At 41.6% G+C, this 26778-nt stretch overlaps 1 protein-coding gene and 1 long non-coding RNA gene across 2 annotated transcripts in view; both read right to left on the bottom strand.

Moving 5' to 3' along the window:
- Window positions 1–982: 982 nt before the first annotated feature.
- Window positions 983–1811, bottom strand: LOC309555310. Its single transcript, XR_014225261.1, has 2 exons — window positions 1303–1811; window positions 983–1266 (listed from the first exon to the last, which is right to left on the bottom strand). It is a non-coding gene; the product is annotated as an uncharacterized lncRNA (long non-coding RNA).
- Window positions 1812–1835: 24 nt separating this feature from the next.
- Window positions 1836–26778, bottom strand: part of PGAM2 (phosphoglycerate mutase 2) — a 30645-nt gene continuing 5702 nt past the window's right edge. Inside the window, exons 2-3 of the mRNA XM_082257258.1 lie at window positions 24371–24551; window positions 1836–2067 (exon numbers count right to left, since the gene is read on the bottom strand). Coding sequence (XP_082113384.1) covers window positions 1898–2067; window positions 24371–24551 — 351 coding nt within the window. The 3' untranslated portion in view covers window positions 1836–1897. The remainder of the gene's footprint in view (window positions 2068–24370; window positions 24552–26778) is intronic.

Here is a 26778-nt window from a genome sequence, read left to right on the forward strand (position 1 = left end):
ACATCGAAAAAAGCCTTCACAGTTCTGGAACAACATCCTATGGACAGATGAGACCAAGATCAACTTTTACCAGAGTGATGGGAAGAGAAGAGTATGGAGAAGGAAACAAACTGCTCATGATCCAAAGCATACCACCTCATCAGTGAAGCATGGTGGTGGTAGTGTCATGGCGTGGGCATGTATGGCTGCCAATGGAACTGGTTCTCTTGTATTTATTGATGTCTTGTATTCAGGATGAATTCTGAAGTGTTTTGGACAATATTATCTGCTCATATTCAGCCAAATGCTTCAGAACTCATTGAAAGGCGCTTCACAGTGCAGATGGACAATGACCCGAAGCATACTGCGAAAGCAACCAAAGAGTTTTTTAAGGGAAAGAAGTGGAATGTTATGCAATGGCCAAGTCAATCACCTGACCTGAATCCGATTGAGCATGCATTTCACTTGCTGAAGACAAAACTGAAGGGAAAATGCCCCAAGAACAAGCAGGAACTGAAGACAGTTGCAGTAGAGGCCTGGCAGGGCATCACCAGGGATGAAACCCAGCGCCTGGTGATGTCTATGCCTTCTAGACTTCAGGCTGTAATTGACTGCAAAGGATTTGCAACCAAGTATTAAAAAGTGAAAGTTTGATTTATGATTGTTAATCCGTCTCATTACTTTTGGTCCCTTAAAAAGTGGGAGGCACATATACAAACTGTTGTAATTCCTATGCCGTTCACCTGATTTGGATGTAAATAACATCAAATTAAAGCTGAAAGTCTGCAGTTAAAGCACGTCTTGTTTGTTTCATTTCAAATCCATTGTGGTGGTGTATAGAGCCAAAAAGATTAGAATTGTGTCAATGTCTCAATATTTATGGACCTGACTGTATGTCATTCATATTTGCCTGATGTTGGTCAAACTGGCTAGCATCAACAGATCACTGAATTCAGTTCTGAATACACTGCTATGCGCAACTGTAGCACAATACGATAGAGCCCGGGTGTAGCATTTGTTTATTTGGGTACAAGAACATATTTGCAGATTTGTCAAGGACATTACAAAAGAGTATGACAAAACGTTCTAAACACAAAACATATTGGGCACTTATGTTTCACGGATTTTTAGGGCCTGGCTCTTAAAAATGACATTTAGAACACTGTTACTGATCGCAAAAAAAAACATTTTTTTTAATAGAAAAACACATATATGAGGCAATGATAATAACCTACATAGATACAGATGATGCTACGAGTGGTGGATGGATCAGAAAAGTGTGATGAACTATTGTTCAGATGGTCTCTTTTATGTTTCTAGTACATGACTTGAGAATGAAATGAATCTGATTGTTCCCTACAGGTAATGATGACAGATCTTTTTTTAGATGCTTTTGATTATGAGGACCTGTGTGTGTGTGTGAAAGGGTAGACAACCAAATGGTTTTTCATTTTTAAGTCAGAAGAGATTGGAAATCGCAGGGTTGTGAAGAGTTGCCAGGCTCTATTGTGTCCAATATATTTTGTTGTATGTGGAGACCTTGAGTTTAGGGTATACATCTTCGTGGGTCTATCTTTGGTTGTCATGTAGACTAGAGATGTTAAAACATTTTGGAAGGGGCATTGTGCCATCAGGAGAACCAAATGCGGTCTCCAATTGATCACAGAAAAATGAATGATATATGCTATTTTGTATGCTGGGGACCCCAGCTGTGACTTATGCATCTCTGTTTTAGACAGAGTGCTCACCAAAATAGGGTGCTATGACAAGGCTGGCGTCAGTAAGAATAAGACAGTGTGTGATAAGAGTGATCACTAATTAATTACAACAGGATTGAAGGAATACGATTTTAAGTAGCAGAGTTGGTTTTTTCACAAAAACAGTCCACATTGTTGTTTTGATGGCCTTTACATTGTTTCTATTTCTTAACCTTTCCCTGGGCAGCCACTGCCTCCATAGCCTTCTTCACTGTCTCCTCATCTCCAAGGAAGGCCATGGGTTTAAGAGGTTTTAAATTGTCATCCAGCTCATACACAATGGGGATTCCAGTAGGGAGATTTAATTCCATGATGGCAGCATCGGACATTCCTGTAAAGAGAAATGCAAATGTGATGGAGATTTCTTAACAGGGATCACCAAAACATATTTTCACATAGGAACAGGTTTTTGATAAGCTACATCAGGCACAGGTGTGTTTACTATACAACTTGCTGTTTACAAGGTAAAATCAGTTTTTCTTTTTGCTAGAAAATTACTTAGAACCCCCAAACATTATATATATTTAGCAGAGACCCTAGAAAATAAAATGGAGATCGTTGCAATATTTTTTATCACACCCCACAGATGTGCCCTAATTCATAAGCTCTAAAGGTCCCATTTAGTTCCCACTGGGAGATGATGCAATGTCCTAATATTTGTCTACTGTATCGGTCAACTGGCTCATAGAGCAAAACTACATGAATTCTACTCTTAATTTCAGCCAAAGTCAGCAGTTATTTGCTTAGCTGCAGTCAAGAAGTAGAATAGTAGTTTAAAATGATTCTTGAAGCGGCCTGGAGGTTTTAGGTTGAAAAGCATGTATTGAGCAAGTAAGGGCACTCAGCAATGTTAAGATCATCCAACATATTTCTTCTCAAAGGTCTACCTAGAGGAGTGTTTTTTTTTTATAGGGCATGAGATATGGGGATTTGAGAGAGTTGAGCCTCATGGTAGTATAGTATTTGGACAGGTTCGGGAGACCAGGTTCGCCTGAGAGTTTTCTACATGTGAGGGTCTCCCAGTTAAGATGGGGTTTGGCATACTGCAAGACAAAGTGTGTGAACCGTTGCTACAAAGATTGAAGGATAACTGTGGTAACCACTACCAGTAGTACTCAAAAATGATATAACAGCCACAATTTTGTTGTTTTCCACACTGAGGATATTTTTCATCCCTTCCTGTCCCAATCATACACATCCTGACACACTGGTTGTCATTGTAATAGAAAAAGCAACTGCTTTAAAATGTTTTACTGGAGTTTTGTAAGTTCATTGGAAAAATGTCCTCAACTTTCTCCCCCAGAGAGGTTGCAGGTAGCAGTAAAATCCCAACAAAGGTTCTAACCCCATCTCCACGCTATCCAAAACTTACAACGTACAATTTCAAACTGTGGTATGTTTTTTGACCAGAGTTGGACTGCAGTTTGAGGAATATTATTAGTCTGCAATGGTGACAGTTCAAGCAGTAATTAAAAATGTAATTCAGTTTTCACAATCACAAAATACATTACTTCCAGGCTTAGGCATCTCATAACTAGGGTTGAAGTGTTTCAGAAGGTGGTGTCTCTTGCGCAAAGTGTTTTTCCATAAATGTTATATTATAAAATCATTTTAGGTTAGTGTGCCTGTATGACATTTTATGAAAAAAGTTTATCCTTTTGTATAGATTAGCTGTCTGCTATAACCTTAAAGCAAACAGTATTAATCTGTTTAAGAACAATAATTTCATATTATTACCCCAATGTGCCCAGAATCCAGAGTCATATGGTTTTCATGTGTCTGTTATCATGCAGAAAACAAGTAAATGCTACATACATTTTTGGGCAAACATTTCCACTTATAACCAGTTACAGAACTTAAAAAGCTTAATGTGCCTTTTATTTTTTTTTAGGGGGTCAGCATGTGCTTTGGATACCTCTATGGGGGCATCTGACAGGTGAAAGGAGTTTTGTTGGTGCCCTTTTTACGCTTTATAGCAGAACTGGTATAGCCATGTTTTTTTTTTTTTTTTAAATCGTCAGGATTTGAGTGAAATCCTTTACAAATGTAGAGAGTGGGGGGAATTTTATTTGTGTTTTATGAGGTACAGTATAAGGTACCTGAGATATACAGTATAGCCTTGCCAGAGGGATACTTGAAAAATATTTGATGTAATAATGTGTTACAATACAGGATAAATATATTAGAAAGTTGAGAAATATTGTTCAGGGTAGTATAAGGTTTAGAATGACCTATATGCTCATTATCAGTAACCCTCCCACATGTCTACAGACTTCTAGCTTAAAAAAGAACTCAATTTTTTCCTCCCCAAAACAACATATGAATTGTGCATGTAAATGATTCACAACCCCATTGTCAGTTTGTGTGTATACAGAAGGTTTCTGTGTCTGTGATGTCACTCCTTTTCCTGGCTAAGTTTCAAAGTTCTCCGACCTCCTGTTTCCTTCCTTTTCCAGTCCTGATACTACATGTCCCATGATCCTTTGAGCCTCTGTAGTTTCAGAGCGGGCTATTGGAGTCACTTGTACCAGATCTGGGAGTTGATGTGGGCGGGTCCTAGGGTTAGTGTGGGTTTTTCTGGGCCTATGTGTGGGTGGTGAAAGGATTTAATGTGTCATACCTCCCCCTGTGTCATTCCTGTCTTGCAGCATGCCAGAGAATAAGGGCTTACTGCAAGACTACAGAGGAAGGGCTATGGGAGGTTATTATATGTAAATGAAACGCTTGACAGAGAGCACGGCTCTGGGAGGGCGGGATCTGAAGGGTGGAACTCTCCCTGTTCTCACTGGTCAGAATATTTAACTGGGCAGGATGGAATTCTAATTGCGATCAGTTCAATCCTGTCCAGCAGCAGAACAGCTAGCTTTCATAACAGGCTGTGTATGAAGGTGTTTCCTTCTTGAATAATGCTGTGATCTGTGATGTGGGAATTTGGAGGTTTGGACTCTTCCTGTAGGTGTGACTGGGCGGGATTGAATGCTAATTAGGATGTATTCCATCCAACCCACCATCAGAGCTGTGAAGGAAGTTACATCATTTGCAGTCTGAAAGACTACAAATGGGAGTGTTACAGACTCTAGCTGCTGCAGGAAGTGGCTGTGGAAGGGGACAGAGTCTATCAGCAGGATATACAGATTAAACACAAGCTAAAACACACATGCCTTTTTCTGCAGCCTCAGCTGCACTGGACAGTGAATGAATGGTAAGTGCTCTGTGCTAAGTGGCTTCCTGTTCATTCAAAAACTGAAGCCAAGTAAAAACAGTTTACTATGCTTCAGTTATAAATAAACACTGTGAGTGATCGGTACCGGTCACCCACTGCATTCATTCACAAAAGTAAGGGGCCAGAAAATGATATAACCCAAAGCTCCATCACACATGCCTTTCTCTGCATCCTCAGCTGCACTGGACAGTGAATGAATGGGAAATGCTCTGTGCTAAGTGGCTTCCTGTTCATTCAAAAACGGAAAAGCATAGTGAACAGAGTTTACTATGCTTCAGTTATGATTGAATACAGTGAGTGTCTTCACTGTGTTCATTTAGAAAAGGAAGGGGCTGGTAAATGGCATATTGATTAGCCCCTTCCTCCACTCTTCATCCTGAAACATCCCCTGCAGCCGCCAGGGGGAGAGGAGAGGAAATGAGGGAAGCCAGCAGCACTGAAGTGGGGGGGGGGGGCACAACAAGGGGGGGGGACACCTGGGCAGTAGGGGGAATTGGAACTGGACAGAGTGATTAGGGTGTGCCCAGACACACTCCCTGCGCACACCTATGATACAGATTGTCACATGATACAAAGCAACAACTAAACCCAGAATATCAGGGGATCTGCAGAGAACTGAGCAACATGATACAGAGAAATGATCTATGCTGGGATTCATCATCCTATTCAGTTATAGTGAAAAGAAAGTTGGAGTTCAGCTTTAAGTTGATCATACAGTGAGTGATTTCTGCAAGAGATGCTCATGATTCAAGGACCATTAATAACCCCATATAGCAGGGATAACAACTGTCTTTGTTCTCATCTCTTAGTTCACCCAGAAACTTTCCAGCATTCTTTTTAACAATATCCAAAAAATGAACTGCTATAAGAAACAGAAAAAGATCAAAACACTGCATTGGTCAAATGTTGTGAAGAGGTCCCAGCAGTTCAACAACTCACTTATAAATGAGCATATATGTAGCCACCCACTGTTCCAATGGCATAGATATCCATCGGCAGCATTCCCCTTTTGCAACATATGTTAAGCTGGCCAACTGCATCAAGTTGAATTCTTGATCCAGATGACTGATATCATGTATGTGGCAATGTGTTGAACTAAGATGGTAATGCTTGTGTGCATTACATAGCGTCATATCACCTTCCTATTAACAGAGGTTAACTATGCAACCTATGTGTATACAGTGCCTTGTGAAAGTATTCGGCCCCCTTGAACTTTGCGACCTTTTGCCACATTTCAGGCTTCAAACATAAACATATAAAACTGTAATTTTTTGTGAAGAATCAACAACAAGTGGGACACAATCATGAAGTGGAATGAAATTTATTGGATATTTCAAACTTTGTTAACAAATGAAAACTAAAAAATTGGGCGTGCAAAATTATTTAGCCCCTTTACTTTCAGTGCAGCAAACTCTCTCCAGAAGTTCAGTGAGCATCTCTGAATGATCCAATGTTGACCTAAATGACTAACAATGATAAATAGAATCCACCTGTGTGTAATCAAGTCTCCGTATAAATGCACCTGCACTGTGATAGTCTCAGAGGTCCGTTTAAAGTGCAGAGAGCATCATGAAGAACAAGGAACACACCAGGCAGGTCCGAGATACTGTTGTGGAGAAGTTTAAAGCCGGATTTGGATACAAAAAGATTTCTCAAGCTTTAAACATCCCAAGGAGCACTGTGCAAGCGATAATATTAAAATGGAAGGAGTATCAGACCACTGCAAATCTACGAAGACCTGGCCATCCCTCTAAACTTTCAGCTCATACAAGGAGAAGACTGATCAGAGATGCAGCCAAGAGGCCCATGATCACTCTGGATGAACTGCAGAGATTTACAGCTGAGGTGGAAGACTCTGTCCATAGGACAACAATCATTCGTATACTACACAAATCTGGCCTTTATGGAAGAGTGGCAAGAAGAAAGCCATTTCTTAAAGATATCCATAAAAAGTATTGTTTAAAGTTTGCCACAAGCCACCTGGGAGACACACCAAACATGTGGAAGAAGGTGCTCTGGTCAGATGAAACCAAAATCTAACTTTTTGGCAACAATGCAAAATGTTATGTTTGGCGTAAAAGCAACACAGCTCATCACCCTGAACACACCATCCCCACTGTCAAACATGGTGGTGGCAGCATCATGGTTTGGGCATGCTTTTCTTCAGGGACAGGGAAGATGGTTAAAATTGATGGGAAGTTGGATGGAGCCAAATACCGGACCATTCTGGAAGAAAACCTGATGGAGTCTGCAAAAGACCTGAGACTGGGACGGAGATTTGTCTTCCAACAAGACAATGATCCAAAGCATAAAGCAAAATCTACAATGGAATGGTTCACAAATAAACATATCCAGGTGTTAAGGGCCATACACACTATAAAATTTCCTGAAGACTTTTTCCTTCAGATTTACCTTTTCTATGTAGTGCAAGGGCCTACCAGATTGCATACAAATTGAAAGTGTTTCAGGTTTGACCTCATATTATCTGGTTTTGGTAAATCTAAAGGAAAAAGTCTTCAGAAAATCTTATAGTGTGTATGGCCCATTAGAATGGCCAAGTCAAAGTCCAGACCTGAATCCAATCCAGAATCTGTGGAAAGACCTGAAAACTGCTGTGTTCACAAACACTCTCCATCCAACCTCACTGAGCTCTAGCTGTTTTGCAAGGAGAAATGGGCAAAAAATTCAGTCTCTCGATGTGCAAAACTGATAGAGACATACCCCAAGCGACTTACAGCTGTAATCGCTACAAAGTATTAACTTAAGGGGGCTGAATAATTTTGCACGCCCAATTTTTCAGTTTTTTATTTGTTAAAAAAGTTTGAAATATCCAATAAATTTCGTTCCACTTCATGATTGTGTCCCACTTGTTTTTGATTCTTCACAAATTACAGTTTTATATCTTTATGTTTGAAGCCTGAAATGTGTCAAAAGGTCGCAAAGTTCAAGGGGGCCGAATACGTTCGGAAGCACTGTATGTCTATACATAAAATCATATCTCAACAAGTGACAAATCTATTAATTAACAAGACAAAATAAAGCACACAAGGAAAGATTTGTTGGTCTATAGGGACAGTCCCTCAAATTTACAAAAAAATATATGAAATATTTGTTTTTCCCAAAATATAACCATTTATAGAAAGACTATACATTTGAAACCACTTAACCACCAACCATCACAGGGCCTTAAGTCCTATCAAAAGAAATGTCCAAAAAGCAGAATAATGTAGAAAGAACGATTGAAAAGAACAAATCCCAGAATATATATGAAAAAAAAGTATTTTCATAAGAAGAGATCCAGTATTGTATCACCACACCATCCATATATATATAGTTATTTCAAACAGTGATGTGTATGTTTGACATCTAACCACATGCTCCTCCATATGTTCATATCAGTTTCATACCTCTAAATTACCATTTTTATTTGTTGATGTCAATAATAAAAAAAAAGAAGCTGTAAAGTATATTTATCTGAAACTGGTCTGAAATAGTTTCAGCAAGTATGCATTAAAGTAGTTAAAACACAGATTGATTATTTGACAGATAAGGGCATTTTAGAACTTCTTTAGAACTAGAAAATTCAAATGATCAGATATGAAAATCCAGTAAAAATATATTTCTGCACGACGGTAGCTGCCCATTTATGTGGTTATCATACAGCCACCTGTGCTGTCACCTACATGAAATGCCTACATTTTTCAGATTAGTCAGCAACAGTCAGACTTGGTAGTTTTTTTGTATATAAAAACCCCTTGGAGTGGTAAAATGTGGCTAGAGAAGGAACGGCCATAGATTAATGCCCCATAATGGGGTTAAGCCTTTCTTTGACTGGTGTTAATTATACAACATAAAGATTTATTTACATTTAGGATTATGCCTCCTGACATCATGGGATGCCTTGGGACATGTATATCAAAAGCTCTGAGACAGAGATTTGCTTGTGGACAACAGTGGAAAACACCTTTAAGAAGACATTTTGCTGAGAGTGCAACACTGCATAGCCAAGAAGGAATTATTTGATTCAGTGTAATGAATGTTAGTTGTGTTGCATTCTTAGTGATTTCACATTGTCATATTGCAGTTGTGTTCTGCAGTACCATAGCAAACCACAAGGTGGCAGGGTGAACAGAGAGAATGCAGAAAAGCAGCTGAGGATATTTATAACCAGATGGACCTCTAGAATTGGTGTGATTTAAGAATAGTAACAGAATGACCTTCAGAATGATGGAAGGGCTGTGTGGAGGTCAGGCTAGGGTGATATAAGTATGGGCATTTGAAGAAAAGTGCTTTTGATTATGCAATTAGAAACAAATATATATTTTAAGTGACTTAAAATAATAAATGACGAAAAAAGTTGAATCTGATGTGTGATTTTGGAACACAAGGATCATGTGGTTAATTTGTCTTGCAACAATGAATATTTATTTGTGTAAGTATGTTATTGTTCATGTATACTGTAAAGTCGGAAATCAGACACATGTCCTAGGCGTGGCCGGAGCCATAATTACTGCGTCATGAATGTGCAAGCAAGGGGCCAGTAACCGCCCCTGTGAGATGGGGAGCAGCAGGACCATTTGACCCAAGCCCCAACTCACATATGGGTCTCACTTTGGCTAAGAGTACATTGTGCGCTAAAAAATTACCCTTTAGCTTTGAATCTTCCAAATGTATGCAGTGAACTAAATCTGTGACATGAATTAAAAACTTGTGGCATTAGTCTAAAGAAAATGTTGGAATAAATTCTAGAGTTGGGCTTGATCCAAATGTTTCCAATCATGACAATTACAATATGAATATTTATATTTTATCTTGCTTCCATAGCATCAGGATAGCGCTCTTTTGGTGCTGTGCTTTCCAACTTTGTTAACCTGCTCACCAAGGCCAAAGTGTCCAGAGTACATTTATTTTGGCCCACCTATTCTTAAATACATTTACACATTGGTACATTTTTTTAACATTTCCTAAATGTGTATGTAGCATCCTCCTAGGTAGGTGCTAGTGAGAGAGTGTAGTTTTTGGCTCTGTCTACTTATTAGAGGGGCTGCAGGCAAATCTATATTGCTCTTAGCCTACCAGAGAGCAGGATCTGTTAGTGAGGTCTGCTCATAGTGCTCAGTATGTGATTCATTATGTCTAGAGAGTGTTTCACACTGGTCCAATAGGGAGGCATGTTGGACAGTGGAGGAAACCTGAAAAATGAATGCATAGGCTTTGATACAGTCCTGGTAATTGTCAGTGGCAAGTGGCTTCAGTGCATTCTGGGATAGTGTATAAAAGCCAGGAGCACATGTGCTGCGGGGTCTTTGGCTGGAGAGCAGAGTCCCGGAGGGAGGGTGGCGACTGCCTCCTCCTCTGTAACAGTGGCACATGGTCGCAGAAGGTCATCCTGAGGACCGTTGGAATGGATGAGAGGAGCTGAACACAAAGGTCCAGGAGAGCTGACTGAAGTGGGGACACTGGAGAACCTGGAAAAACAGTATCGTGAGTACAGGGACTCATATCAAGGGGCCTAACCTGAGGGGGCCACCCCACGTGTAGGATAGTCAGAGGACGGGTGTCAGCAGTAAGGAGAGAGAGAGGATGCTGAGGAGAGTGTTCTGAAGATAATCAATAGTTCACCAAGTCATCTTAGGAAAGAGACAATTCTAATTCACCTCCAGTGGCAGGGTGAATCAACAGCCTGACTGTACATGAAGATAGAAGTCCTCCAATATTGTGCATAGTTAATTTGGAGTATCCCACTATTAACTTCTCCTATCCCTAATTTATAATAAAACACAAATAACCAAATACCACTGGACTGATTATTGAAACGAACCAAGGATAGAGAACAAAAGAACTGTATGCTGGTAACTCAGGGGGACCCGAAAAGTTGATTCTGGCAGTCCTTACGGGGGCAGTGCTACATGTGCACTATACCTAATTGTATATACAAGCACCCAGCATGGTCCTGTGACTTTTAACCAATGCCATTGCATCTGCACTGTAATCAGTGCAGGAGGAGTGGCTACATCATCTGGATGACCTGTGACTACTGAAAGGATAACTGTGTTATGTATTTGGATTCATATTAATTACATATTGATTATACTATAGAATAATCTTCATTATGTATGCTCTGTATAAATGTTTGCATTTTTTGCACATTATATTAAAATGTAATAAATAATCAAAACAATAAAAACTGTTTTTTTTTAATTTACTAAAGAAACGCAACATTGCTGCAAACACATAAGGCGCACCCACTTGGGTACATATTCCTAACTGAGACTTAATATTTTAGTGTACTAAAACAATTTTAAAATAATATTGATCTGCAATGAAAGAAAAGCAGGATAATAATCTGCCTTTGTCCAGCATGGACAAAAACTCGATTTTTGCCTTAACTGAAAGCTTTCGCAAGAAAAAGGTAATGAAAAAGCCGTTTGAGCCAGAGAGACCAACGCTCACAAAAATGATTTTATTAAGCATTCTACGAATAATAATAAAAAAAAATATAAAACATGATATAACTGGCTCTTATTATTTGGCGAATGTCAATGTGTTTTTTTCAGGAGAGGAAACAGCTATAACCATTAACTGTCCCGCATAAAAATAAAGCCTCTTCCTCTGAACTCTTGCATAATTTCCTGTTATAATAATGGAATAAATGGTGAAAATTACCCATAGGCTGAACAGCTCACAAAGATGATAACCAGTCAGTTTTTCACTGAAGGTGTCTTGATGTTCCAGGCAAAATGTATAGGCTACATGCATTTGTAAGTATATAATGTAAATCCTACCGTGAAATGTAAAAGCATTTGTATAACTAGTTGTAGACTTTGGTCATGCTACACACTCCTGAAAAATGTCCAGTCTCTCTGCCTGTTTGCCTGATTCCCCCCCCCCCCTCTTCCAGTGAACAACTAGTCAATGATTGATTGATCAAAGCTGGTATGGTTGTGTGCAGGGCCGGAAAAAGGGGTGGGCAGAAGGGTTGGCTGTCCTGGGCGCAATGATTTATTGCAGGGATAGGGGCGCCCTGACCCTAACCCTAAGGGAAAGGGAGTGCGCAGTTTGGAATCTTCGCTCTGGGCACTGGATGACCTTGTAACACCGTGTAACATTAAAAAACCCTACCTGTGAAAATTCCCTACCCTTGTCACTTCCTGTCACATACGTCATGGAACAGCTGAGCAGCTTCCCACTGCTCATGCTCATAGCTGCGGAGGGTAGGGAATTTTCACGGGGTAGTGTTTTGTACACCGCATCAGCTGTTGCCACGGTTACATTAAATCATCTCCGCTGCAATCCCTCTGACTTCCCTGATCTTGGCTCCAAAATGTAAAAGCGACGGCGGGTCTATGAAAATATAACTCACAGAGATCTCAGCTCCATGAATTATATTTTCATAGACCCGCCGCCGCTTATATATTTTGGAGCTGAGATCAGGGAAGTCAGAGGGGTTGGAGCGGAGATGATTAATGTTGCAGCGGAGATGTTTTCATGTACCCGCGGCAACAGCTGATGCGGTGTAACGTTACAAAACACTACCGTGAAAATTCCCTACCCTCCGCAGCTGTGAGCATGCGCAGTGGAAAGCGGCTCAGCTGTTGAATGACGTACGTGCACAGGAAGTGACGGGGGTAGGGAATTTTCATGGGTAGGGTTTTTTCACGGAACACCGGCACTGGTTGTGTGCACAGAGAAGGTCGGCAGCTTCAGCTGTCAAAAAAAGCAGTCTGACAGTGTTTATAAATAATACAGTAAAACCTTGGTTTGAGAGTAACTTGGTTTGAGAGCGCTTTGCAAGACAAGCAAATTTTTTAAATAAATTTTGACTTGATATACAAGCGATGTCTTGATATACAAGTAGTGTCATGTATAAAAAAGAAGAGAGAAGCCTCTAAAGTGTAGCAATATGGTTACATTTAATGAAGGTTCAATATATAGCAACTCACATGGTTGATGATTAAAACAGGCACATCTAAGTATGCAGGCATCTGGGGTAAAACTGTCCACACAGACCACCCTCTGCACAGCCATCTTCATCATCCCTTCCCCGCTGCACTTCACGAGTGATTCAAAGCCTCACTTTCAGATCACTCTACTGCAGGCTATTCTTCCCGGTCACGATTGCAGACTGACAGTGGTGAGAGCCGGTGGTTCAGAAGATGGTCTATGTGGACAGCTTTACCCCGGATGCCTGCATACTTAGGTGTGCCTATTTTAATAATCAAACATGCGAGTTGCTAAATGTTGAACCTTCATTAAATGTAACCATATTGCTACACTTAGAGGCTCCTCTCATCTCTCTTATATTCTGTAGCTCTGCTAGATTTTGCTTCTAATCCCCTTGGGAAGGCTGCATATTGTGGATGGACATTTTATGGTTACACAACCTATCACATTGCTATAATCTTTGTATATAGACTATAAACTGAAGGACTTGTGGAACAAATCATCTGAGTTTCCATTATTTCTTATGGGGAAATTCGCTTTGATATAAGAGTGCTTTGGATTACAGGCATGTTTCCAGAACGAATTATGCTCGCAATCCAAGGTTTTACTGTACTTGCTCAGACTACAGAAAGATACAATGTAACATATTGTTACTTTTGTATCATTTATTTCATCCATCTCCACAGGATGTCAGTTAAAGCAACCTTAGGCCTCTTTCACACGGGTGTTCCGCATTTCCGTATATCATCCCATTTTTTTGCGGATGATATACGGACATAATGCATGTCAATGAGATTGCGGATGTCAGCGGATGACCATCCTCTGACATCCGATTTGCGTCCTTTCAGTTCTGTTCCGTTGGAACGGAACAGAACCCTTTTTTTTCTTCCGTTTAAAAAACGGAAAGGACGCTAAATCGGATGTCAGCTGTGTCATCCGCTGACATCCGCAATCGCATTGACATACATTATGTCCGTATATCATCCGCAAACGGATGGGATGATATGACACAAGTGTCACCCGTGTCCGTAAAAAAAAAAAAAAAAAGTGCCGGAGCGGATCGAAATACGGTCCGCTCCATGTGAAAGAGGCCTTACAAGTAAAAAAAGTATGCCCTCCTCCATCCTAAAAATTTAAAGCGGAAGAATACTCACCTCAGCTCCAGCAATGCAGCATCCTTGAGCTCTCCACCAGCTGCTGACATCTTCGAGTGGCTTCCAGGTCTTGATAGTCGGCCGCTAAATGCCGCCACTGCAGGAGTTTACACAGATTTGGTGCAGTGAGCTGCATGTGTACGGCTTACTGTACATGGGTGGGCAGGCATGTAAGTAGCTTTAACCACTTCTGGACCAGAAGGTTTCATCCCCTTAATGACCAGGCCATTTTTTGCAATTCAGCACTGCGTCACTTTACCGGACAATTGCACAGCCGAGCGACGCTACACCCAAATAAAATGTATGTCCTTTTTTCCCACAAATAGCGCTTTCTTTTGGTGGTATTTGATCACCTGTGTGATTTTTTTTAAAAAAAGAGCGACATTTCTGGGAAAAAAAAACAATATTTTTCACATTCTGCTATATAACATTCCCAATAAAAAAAAAGTTATTGCATCTACAAATTTGGGGAAAGATTTATGTCATTTTATATATTTTTTTACTAGTAATGGTGGCGATATGTGATTTTTAGCAGGACTGTGACATTGCGGCAGACAGATCAGACACCTAACTGACATTTTTTACACTTTTGGGGGGGGATCAGTGACATTACAACAGTAATCAGTGCTAAAAATATGCACTGTTCCTGTAATAATGACACTGGCAGGGAAGGGGTTAACTCAGGGGCGATCAAAAGGTTAAGTGTGAGCCTAGGGAGGTGTTTACTAATTGTGAGGGGGAGGGTCTTGTGGAATCAACACAGAGACCTGTGATCCTAAATAGGAGGATCACAGGTGCTCTGTGTTCATTCCAGAGAGAACAACGGTCTTCTGTGTTTACAACAGCAGACCGTCGTTCTCTCTCCACGGGAAGCGATTGTGGGTGCCCAGTGGCAATCGCAGCTGCCAGCCACGTGGATCGGCTTCCCTGCTGCTTAATGAGGGTGCGTTCGCCCCCCCAGGAGTGCTCCTGCGAACCGACATACCTATATGTCCGTTCACGCAGCTGAGCCGGCCTGCCGCAGTATATCTGTGGCGGGCAATCGGCAGTGGTTAATGCAGAAGAGACAAAGACTGTCCCTTCTGCATTAAAAATCCAACCTGTCTGCAAATTTTATATACATTGGTAACAGTTCCACTTTAAATGTCAAGTCTGCAGTAGACAGTTTAGGCTTTGACATATGACAGTTGAGTGGCAAGGCTTGGGCTAAAGCTGGCCATACACTAGAAGATTTTCGAGTGTTCGAAACTACTTTAAGAATACCTTTTTCCTAACAATTGATTTTGGAGTGAATGGACTTTCCCGAGCACAAATCACATTCACTGTTGAAAATGTGTATTTTAGAGAAAAAAATACCATCCTGCTCCTTTAAATTTCTTGTAACTGCTTGAAAACGAATGTTTTAAATAAATAAATAGTGCTAGACCCGGGCAAAGCCACGGAAGGCGGCGGGAGGGGGAATTTTCTATTAATATAACAAACATGTTATGCTTACTCCATCTATGCAGTGGTTTTGCTCAGGGCAGCCCAGATCGTCCTTTTCTCGGGTCCCTGGCTGGAGCTCTTGACCCTTCCCTTCTGTTGAGTGCTCCTACAGTAAGCAGCTTGCTATGGGGGCACCTGAGCCGAGCTGCAGGTCTGTGTATTCATTAGACACGGAGCTGCTGTTCAGCCCCACCTTCCTCTCTCTCCTGATTGGCTAACTAGGTTTGATTGGCAGCAGGAGCCAATGGCGCCACAGTTGTGTCTCAGCCAATCAGGAGAGAGATTCCCGGATGGCTGAGGCAATTGTGGACATTGATGGATTGAGATGGGGCTCAGGTAAGTATTAGGGGGGCTGAGGGAAGCTGCTGCACACAGAAGGCTTTTTATGTTAATGCATAGAATACATTAAAATAAAAAAAATAAAAACCTTCTCACTTTACAACCCGTTTAACCTAAGCCAAAGCCAAGCTTCCTTGCATACTTGGAATGTATACTAAGTAGCAATCATGTCCCCAATCCAGTTCACCGTAGTACAGCAACCTGTCCTGCAAACTGATTTATCTAAAGCCTGGTACGCACTGGCCAATTATCGGCCGGTTTGTCAGAAATGACAGTTGGCCTGTGTTTGCAGCAGCCTGTCCAACAGAAGTTGGCCAGGCTACAGTGGTTGAACGGGCATTCTGGAAAAACAGTTGCCGATTGGCATCCGATCAGTGCTTGCAGCCAATGACTATTTTACCTGCCCAATACCTACTCTACATTGTGAGTTCTCCATGAGTATCCAACTCACACAGAGCTCTATTTTTTGGGGTGTCAGTAATGCCTCGTACACACGCGTCGATAGTTGGCCGTGAATTTTCGGCCAACGTCCGATCGGCCGATTTTCGGCTTGTTAGTATGATGCTTTCGACAACCAACTCCGAATTTTCGGCCGAATAAAATCTGGTGTGGAGGCTATAAAATTTTTGTTGGCCGTCAACACAACGGCCGATTTTCCGTCAGTCAGTACAGATTTCGGCAGACAAAAATCTGATGAGCAAGACTGGGCATGCTCAGAGAAGAAAAAACACACGGAAAGTAAACCAGCACATGACATCACTTCTGAAGTAGATTTTTGTTGGCCGAGAAAATTCGTGTGCAGTCTAGAGCACATTTCAACCAACACAACAACACTGGACAAAAGTCGGCCGATCAGTCGGCCGATAATCGTTGCGTGTGTACAAGGCTTTAGGAGCTCAAAGAAATTGAGTTAAGTGGTGAGTGTCACCTGAGCTGTGAAAACCTCTTGCAACTTCTGTCTGTACCCAGAACCCCCTACAAAGGAACCACATTGGTCACGTCATACAATATGAAAAAAGATATGATACAGCTAGAAAGGATAGTTTCCAAAAATGGAGCATATTTTTTCTTTCTTACATCTACGAAAGAACTTGGTATAGTGTCTATCATCAAATTTGCAGAACGCTTCTTCAGCGCATTTGTAGTGATAATCAAAGTGCATTAATCCATAGTAAATTATCAGGTAGAACAAACCAAGATGAATTCTTATTGGCAGCCATGAGTTCTGCATTTAACACTTTGCCTTCACACTTTTTACTGAAACGGCTTATCTTTGTACTTCTTTGTAGGAGAATTTTAGTGGAAACAGCTGTCCACCGTTTCTTTGTAAACAGATGTGAAATGGCGATTTTCTTCCCGGTAGCAATTAAGCATGCTGAAAAAACAGAACCCACGTGAGCTCACCCTAAGCTTTAAGCAGCTGTTCAGCTGGTTGGTGAGAGAGTACAAAAACCTTCTATCAAGTAAATTGCTTTTCAGCTGTTGTCCTAAAAACTGCCTCCACCTGGTCTACAGCTGTCAGCGATTCAATCTGGGCAAAATTCATCCATAGGACCCGAACAAAGATAAGCACAAATAGTGAATACAGAGATAACAGTCTAGTGCTGTGTGTCATTATTTGTTTCTTTGGGCGCAGTTTAGCAAACTACATTTGGAAACGTGTAATATCACAGTCTGTAAAGATAGGAACAATATAGATATTAGTACTGCTGTGCACAGTTGGTCTGGTATAATTGCACAGTCATGCAACTGATTACTTTTTTTTAACAAACTGACATGCAAAAATGATAATTTAACCGGTTGCCGACCGCCGCACGACGATATACGTCAGCAGTCAGCCCCGGCCAGGCAAAGTGACGTACAGTGGGTACGGAAAGTATTCAGACCCCCTTAAATTTTTCACTCTTTGTTATATTGCAGCCATTTGCTAAAATCATTTAAGTTCATTCTTCTTCCTCATGAATGTACACATAGCACCCCATACTGACAGAAAAACACAGAATTGTTGACATTGTTGCAGATTTATTAAAAAAGAAAAACTGAAATATCACATGGTCCTAAGTATTCAGACCCTTTGCTGTGACACTCATATATTTAACTCAGGTGCTTTCTATTTCTTCTGATCATCCTTGAGATGGTTCTACACCTTCATTTGAGTCCAGCTGTGTTTGATTATACTGATTGGACTTGATTAGGAAAGCCACACACCTGTCTATATAAGACCTTCCAGATCACAATGCATGTCAGAGCAAATGAGAATCATGAGGTCAAAGGAACTGCCTGAAGAGCTCAGAGACAGAATTGTGGCAAGGCACAGATCTGGCCAAGGTTACAAAAAGATTTCTGCTGCACTTAAGGTTCCTAAGAGCACAGTGGCCTCCATAATCCTCAAATGGAAGACGTTTGGGACGACCAGAACCCTTCCTAGAGCTGGCCGTCCGGCCAAACTGAGCTATCGGGGGAGAAGAGCCTTGGTGAGAGAGGTAAAGAAGAACCCAAAGATCACTGTGGCTGAGCTCCAGAGATACAGTCAGGAGATGGGAGAAAGTTGTAGAAAGTCAACCATCACTGCAGCCCTCCACCAGTCGGGGCTTTATGGCAGAGTGGCCCGATGGAAGCCTCTCCTCAGTGTAAGACACATGAAAGCCTGCATGGAGTTTGCTAAAAAACACCTGAAGGACTCCAAGATGGTGAGAAATAAGATTCTCTGGTCTGATGAGACCAAAATAGAACTTTTTGGCCTTAATTCTAAGCGGTATGTGTGGAGAAAACCAGGCACTGCTCATCACCTGTTCAATACAGTCCCAACAGTGAAGCATGGTGGTGGCAGCATCATGCTGTGGGGGTGTTTTTCAGCTGCAGGGACAGGACGACTGGTTGAAATTGAGGGAAAGATGAATGCGGCCAAGTACAGGGATATCCTGGACAAAAACCTTCTCCAGAGTGCTCTGGACCTCAGACTGGGCCGAAGGTTTACCTTCCAACAAGACAATGACCCTAAGCACACAGCTAAAATAACGAAGGAGTGGCTTCACAACAACTCCGTGACTGTTCTTGAATGGCCCAGCCAGAGCCCTGACTTAAACCCAATTGAGCATCTCTGGAGAGACCTAAAAATGGCTGTCCACCAACGTTTACCATCCAACCTGACAGAACTGGAGAGGATCTGCAAGGAGGAATGGCAGAGGATCCCCAAATCCAGGTGTGAAAGACTTGTTGCATCTTTCCCAAAAAGACTCCTGGCTGTATTAGATCAAAAGGGGGCTTCTACTAAATACTGAGCAAAGGGTCTGAATACTTAGGACCATGTGATATTTCAGTTTTTCTTTTTTAATAAATCTGCAACAATGTCAACAATTCTGTGTATTTCTGTCAGTATGGGGTGCTATGTGTACATTCATGAGGAAGAAGAATGAACTTAAATGATTTTAGCAAATGGCTGCAATATAACAAAGAGTGAAAAATTTAAGGGGGTCTGAATACTTTCCGTACCCACTGTATATATACGTCACTAGCCTGTCACTTGCTTGGGAGCCAATAGCCCCGGCTCGTTCCCCAGCAAGTCCGTGCGTGTGACCGGCGGACCCGATGTCCGCCGGTCACTCGCCGATCGTCGGTGCAGAGGGAGAAAGTCAGGCGGCTGACGTAAACAAGCCGCCTGTCATTCTCCCCTGTGTAGAAACAGTGATCATACGGTTCTACCATGTAGGACCGTTGATCACTGTTCCTACAGCTCAAGCCACAGCCAATCACGCCCCTAGGGACACACACCACCCCTCCCTCTCAAATAAAGTTAACCCCTTCACTACCAGTGTCATTTTGCAGTAACAGTGCATATGTATAGCACTGATTACTGCAGTAATGTCACTGGTAACCCCAAAAGTGTCAAAAATGTCAGTCAAGGGTCCGATCTGTCCGCCGCAATGTCGCAGTACCGCAAAAAAAATCGCAGATCGTCGCCATTACGCGTTAAAAAAAAAACACCAAAAATGACAGAAATCTTTCCCTTAGTTAGTAAACGCAATAACTTTTGCGCAAACCAATCAAAATACGCTTTTTGCGATTTTTTTTACCAAAAATATGTAGCAGAAAACAAATTGGCCAAAAATGTTAAAAAATTTTGATTTTTTAATTTTTTTGGGGAATTTCATATAAAAAAATGTGAAAAATATTGTTGTTTTTGCAAAATTTACGCTCTTTTTTTTGTTTATAGCACAAAAAGTAAAAATCGCACAGGTGATCAAATACCACCAAAAGAAAGCTCTGTTTGTGGGAAAAAAAGGACGTCAAATTAGTTTAGGTACAGCGTCGCACGACCGCGCAATTATCCGTTAAATTCACGCAGTAAAAAATCTCAAAAAAAAAACCCTGGTCAGGAAGGGGGTGAAATCTTCCGGGGCTTAAGTGGTTTTAAATGCGCTTAAGAGAAAGCACAAAACATGCAATTTTTTTAGACCAATATTAGATCAAGATGTGCTATTGCTGCAACTTCTGCTGAACCCAGGTTATTATGGATTTGTAAAAACTAATCACAATGATGACTGGGTGAAAAAGGGACAGGCAATGGACCTTCATAGTAAGTAAACCAAGTATTATTTTAAGAAAAGCTTCACATTTAAAAATATTGAAAGTTACTTTTGAAAATTACGTTAAAGCCGAGCACCACCCTAAAGGGGAAGCTCCACTTGTCTGCCTCCTCCCCCTCCTTTTAGGGGGGGGGGGGAGGGTACCTGGTTTTGACAGGTACCCACTTTCACTTCCGGCTGAGTTTGCCATGGTGAACTTTATTTCAGCACAGGCTGCCTTTGAGGCAGACATGCAACACAAACATATTGCATTGACATTGCAAACCAGAAGGTGGAAACCCTTCATACTGTATATGAAACGCTATGTGTTGCCAATCTCTAGTTTAAATAGGAGAAGAAACTTCAGTATGTAAATGTGAAAAGTTATATAAAGGCAGTTGCAAGGTTTTGCAGTAGCTGAATAGAAAAGGACTGCATGGCAGAAGGTTAGATATACTTATTTCTAACCCTTATGGCATTCCAAGAATAGGGTCATTTCAGAAATGTCACTGTAAGGTCATTGTAAAAAGGTCAGAGTAACTGAAGCAGCCAGCTGAGAGGGGGGTGTGCAGGGTCTGACCTAGCGGGACACCTAAAACTGGCATGGTAGAGGTGGTCACAGCCCAACAATGTGCACTATTTATATGTGTCCTTCAGGGCAAAAAGTGCCTTTATACTTTAGTTACAAGTGCTGTGCACGTACATTGGAAGTCATTTACACATGTATTTTTTCTCAGATGCTAAAAGTGGATCTTGCTGGTTTTATTGTATGGCTATTTCATGTCCATGGTGTGTTTGGTTGCATTAACATGTATGTTTTCCACATTCAAGGGAACCTCTAGTGTACTTTTAGTAGATGTATATGGTTGTACTGTTTATTAACATATGTTTATTCCTTCATATGTTCATGATAGTGGTTAATATTGAGTATAAAGCCCCGTACACACGCACCGATTGTTGGCCGTAAATTTTCGGCCAACGTCCGATCGGCCGATTGTCGGCTTGTTAGTATGATGCTTCCGACTGCGACTTTTCGGCCGAACAAAATCTGGTGTGCATGCTATAAAATTTTTGTTGGCCGTCAACAGAACGGCCGATTGTTCCTCAGCCAGTACAGATTTCGGCAGACAAAAATCAGATGAGCAAGACTGGGCATGCTCAGAGAAGAAAAAACACACAGAAAGTAAACCAGCACATGACATCACTTCTGCAGTTGGTTGTTGTTGGCCGACAAAATTTGTGTGCAGTCTTTAGCGCTTTTCAACCAACAGGACATCCCTGGACAAAAGACGGCCGATCGGTCGGCCAACAATCGGTGCGTGTGTACGGGGCTTTACTCTACTCTCAATCGGTACATCAAGCAATATGGTCGGCTTCTGTGCACAATGCTAAGGTAAATTAGTTGCCAAGAGAGGCACAGAAGGGTATATTAACTAATAGATGTGGGCACTGTTAACTTAGCTAAAATGTGGTCATTAGAATCATTCAATTGTGTGTAAGAAAAAAATCCATTTTTTTTTTGTGTGCACATGATTGGATATTCAGATTGAACACAACTCCTCCTTATTTAGTAAGATAATTGAATAGCTTCTTCTCTTAAGCCTGGTTCACACCTATGCCGTTTCTGCAGTGCTTTTTGATGTGCATTTGCACTTTTGCACATGCATATTTCAGGTTTTTTAAGCGTTTTTATGCTTTTTTTTGGCCAAATTGATGTTGGGCAGATTAACTACTTACCTACTGGGCACTTTTACCCCCTTCCTGCCAAGGCCAATTTTCAGGGTTCAGTTCTGTCACTCTTTGAATGACAATGGCACGGTCATGCAACACTGTACCCATATGAATTTTTTTTATTATTTTTTTCACACAAATAGAGCTTTCTTTCAGTAGTATTCAATAACCACTGGCTTTTTTACTGAAGGGCACTGATAGGTGGCAATAATGGGCGGCACTGATAGGTGGCACTGATGGGCGGTACTGATAGCCACTGTTAGGCAGCACTGATAGGTGACACTGATGAGGAGCCAATGATTGGCAGCACTGATGAGAACTGATTGGCAGCACTGGTGAGCACTGATTGGCAGCACTGGTGGGCACTGTTGGGACTGCACTGATAATCAGGACACTGATAATTAGTGCCCTGATTATCAGTGCAGATGTCCCTTTAACACAAGCCGGTGTTCTAAAATTTTATCGGACCCATGAAAATTCCGGACCTCGTCACTTCCGGCTGGTGCGAGCCCCGGTGCGCATGCGCACAAGGTCCGAGGAAATTCTAAGACTTAGAGAACAGCTGATTGAGAGGAGGAGGGGCTGAGGTGGGACGCACACACCGCCGCGGGATAATTTATGTCACGGGCGAACCATATGTGCTAGAGACCCCAAAATTGTATCGCAGGTAGCCAATACGCTCCCCTACAGCTGTTAAAAATTTGGGGTCTTGGGGATGAAAGGGTGCGGAGCAGTGGTCCCCGGTTCTCTGGGTCACGGCTCCGCGCCCTTTTTATCCCCGAGACCCACGGGGTCACTGCTCCGCACCCTTTCATCCCCGAGACATCAAATTTCTATCAGCTATAGGGGAGCGTCTTGGCTACCTGCGATAGAATTTTGGGGTCTCTAGCAGCTTTGTTTCGCCCGTGACAGCAATTTTCCCGCGGAGGTGTGTGCGTCCCACCTCAGCCCCTCCTCCTCTCAATCAGCTGTTCGCCAAGTCTTAGAATTTCCTCGGACCATGTGCGCATGCGCACCAGGGCTCGCACCAGCCGGAAGTGACGAGGTCCGATTTTTTCACGGGTCCGACAAAATTTTACAACACCGGCTCTCTCCTCCCCTTTGCATTGCCAGCATAAGGAAAGAAAAGCTGATAACCGGCTTGTGTTTACATTTGTGTTCAGCTGATCACGTGGTAAGGGGCAACTGTGATTGGCCCTTTACTTGGATCTGTGATCAGCTAAGTCTGTGCGATCACAGGAGGACATCTATGGACACCATCCCGGCAAGGAAAGCCCGCGCTGTAGCTGTCTTAGTGTGGGCTGAAGGGGTTAGAAAATGCGAAATGCTTCAAAAACGTGTAAAAAAACACTACACGCTCTTCTGCAATGTCTTTAATGAAGTCTATTGAACCAAAAATGCATAGTTTTGCGTTTAAAAAATTCCCTGACCCTTTCCAAAAATGCAGCAACTGAAAAAAACATCAGTGTGAAAGTGTCCCATAGGAAACCATATTGAATGGACTGCAGTGCATTTCTGTAAAAAGCACCAGAAAACGCATAGGTGTGAACCCGGTCTTAGTAAATCAAGAGTCTGAGCAGCATTACTAAGTAGGCAGCATTGTATGCATAAATGGCTGTCCTGTTCACATCTATAATTTCGATATGTGAACAGAAAAAAGTTTTTATTTTTTATTTTTCTACACATTGATGCAATTATTTACACATTCATGTATAGATAAAGACCTTCAAAATACATTATAGGCTCTTTAAAGTAGAGTGCATCCCAGTTTGCACTCCACTTTTTTAAATGACATTGACCCAGTCCGGTTGTCTGCTCAGCACACCTATCTCTCCACTGCGTTGTCACCCAGCCACAGGTCTATAAGATGCAAAGTAAACAGCATTATTATTTCCAAATGTCCTCGTAATGTCAGCAGGATGATTTGATGGAGCAGTGCTTAGGGACAATGCTATGTACAATATAATTCTACAACACATTTAGTATGCTTCCCAACTGGGTTTACTCTATATATTCACTTTTCGTGAAATATTAATTCTAGTCCAGAGGAATAAACATGGTTAGGGTTAAAAGTTAGGCATGTGTGCTATCCAGTAATGCAGCACTGAAATATTCTATAACAGATGGTTTTTAATGCTCAGGTCGAATTCACTGAAAACTAAAAAAAGACAAAATATTACATATACTTCTCACCTTCCAGGTGCTTGACGATGCCTCTCAAGCTGTTACCATGAGCTGCAATTAGCACTCGTTTGCCAGCCCGGATCTGTGGGGCGATCACGTCATTCCAGTAGGGAAGGGCACGAGCAATTGTGTCCTTCAGACTCTCACATGATGGCAAGTCAGATGCACTGAGGTCAGCATAGCGCCTGTCCTAAGGGGAATAAAAAAAGGAAAAATTGGTGTTTATTTGCATAAACACAGTTATATCCAAATGTAGTTATGGAGAAATGAACAACTCGTAAGATTGTTTTTAGTCTTTCAGGTTCTCTTTTAATTTCCTAATGCAGGTAACTATGGAAATACATTTTTTTTGCAGATAATTTGTATTGAGATGAATGGGACCAGTGCCATTTCCTTGTTTAAAGGCAGTAAATTTAGTACTATAAATCAGTGGGAATAAGGTTGAATTTTTATTACTTTTAAAGCAGTAACTACCGGTACATTTGTTGTACTCAATATAATTCTCTGATCATGGGGATACTCTGCTAATCATGCAAGCTTCCTCTGATTTTAATGGTTTTAGATTTCACTGGAATATTACCCAGAACTAATTTCACCTAAGGGCAAATGTATAGGGTTAAATTTAAAAAAAATGTTTTAGAAGTTTAAATAGTAAATAACTTAGAACAAATGTGTCCTACCCCCCAACTCTATATTCTTTTACAATTTTTTAGCATGTCATGAATATCTGTAACTACAGGGGCGATCATGAGCATTTAGTGCACACGCAGCCAATGGCATTGGGTGGGGGGCTGACCCAGGCTATAGCCCCAAGTGGGCCCCCAAACAGTCCTGGGTCTCGTATTGCTCATGAGAACTTATTAGCCCTGAGTCCCAAGGCCTGGGGTTGGCTGGGAACTTGGGGCTATAGTATGCAGTTTGCACATAGTGATTGGTTGCTAGGACCACCTAGCAACCAATCCCCTGCTGGTTAATCTAACTATAGTGTGTACTTGTCTCAGTCCAGAGCACTCAGTGTAATTTCTGTCTTTCTTCCTCTGCTATCAGCTTAAATCACTTCTGACAAATTTTTCTGACAGCAAGAGAAAAAAGGGTGACAGGGGAGAGAGCTCCAGCACACCGCCTGTGATTGACAGTCTCACTTCTTTTCCTGTGTACTGTGTGAAGGGGGTTGTGCCCCTCCCATCCAATCATCGCTCAGAGCTCTCCTCACTGAGCTCTGCAGAGTGTAACTTCAATTTTTTCTGAACTCTGAACTTTGAACAGATGCAGAGAAGAGAAGGCAGGTACAACTTAACTAGTTTGTTCAAAATAAAACAAAAACCTGTGCTAAGATCTAAATTTGCAGCAGCACCTGAAAAGCCTGAATATCCTGCTCAGACAATGTAGTTTAGGAAAGACGGGTGCGTTTACCCGCTCAATCAACCATATGAATAAATAAAAAAGAAATACCATCAACATAATATAAACATGATTCAAAAAAGTCCTAAAATATAAAAAGTGCAAATGTATAAAGAGCAAAAGAGTTCTAAATCTATATAACAAAGTCCCAAACAATGCAAACAAATATATATAACAAAATGTCCAATAAAAAAGTGCCGGAAGTATGAATCTCAATCAGAACCCGTGGTTGCAGGAAAGACATTTGCACTGTGTATGGCTGGCCTATCACCTTAGGCCAGTCACTTCACTGGGTATATGTAAGGGTTTATCCACTTTAAGTCAGTTAGGCCTCATGCTTGTGATTGGTTTAAAAAACAATGACACACAACCCTCTTTGTAGTAGGAAGCACAGATAGTAAGCAAGGAACCCCAAAGTCAATTGATAATGTGGTGTAAGAGTATAGCAGGCTATACACAATGCAAATTTCTTTCCTGCAACTGCGGGTTGCAGGAAAGAAATTCCCGCTATTCCCCCATCAACACAGGCAGTGCTGACATGGGGAATCCCTCCTGCCGAGCCATTTTATTCTCCCGGTGGGGGGATGCCGTCCCTTCTGGGGGAAGACAGTGAATATCGCTAGTGGCTATAGCAGCCGCTAATGATAATTTTCAGGAGAAGCCGGCAGGCTGGTTGTACCCAAAGTGATCGATCAACTTGGTACATTCAGCCTGCCCATTACCGGTTAGAACATTGGCCAGCTCCTGCTGAACCGGCCGAGATTTGAACCGTGTATGGCGGGTTCCATTTAGGTTTGTTAACCACTAACATAATTGTTGTCCAGCATGTGATACATATGTCCATTCCCTTATCTGTCAAATTCGCCAACTACCATGTTGTAGATCAGGCTAGGGTACCGCGTTGTCTGTCTGTGCCAGGCCCAATTCTGCCACCCAGAAACCCTGAAGGACAGTGAAATCCGAATTTCACAGACATAAGAAGCTAATGCTTGCCACTTGCCATCACAGTCAGAGTC

This window comes from Pelophylax lessonae, assembly GCF_965119305.1.
Source record: "Pelophylax lessonae genome assembly, chromosome: 4".
NCBI classification, from domain to species: domain Eukaryota; kingdom Metazoa; phylum Chordata; class Amphibia; order Anura; family Ranidae; genus Pelophylax; species Pelophylax lessonae.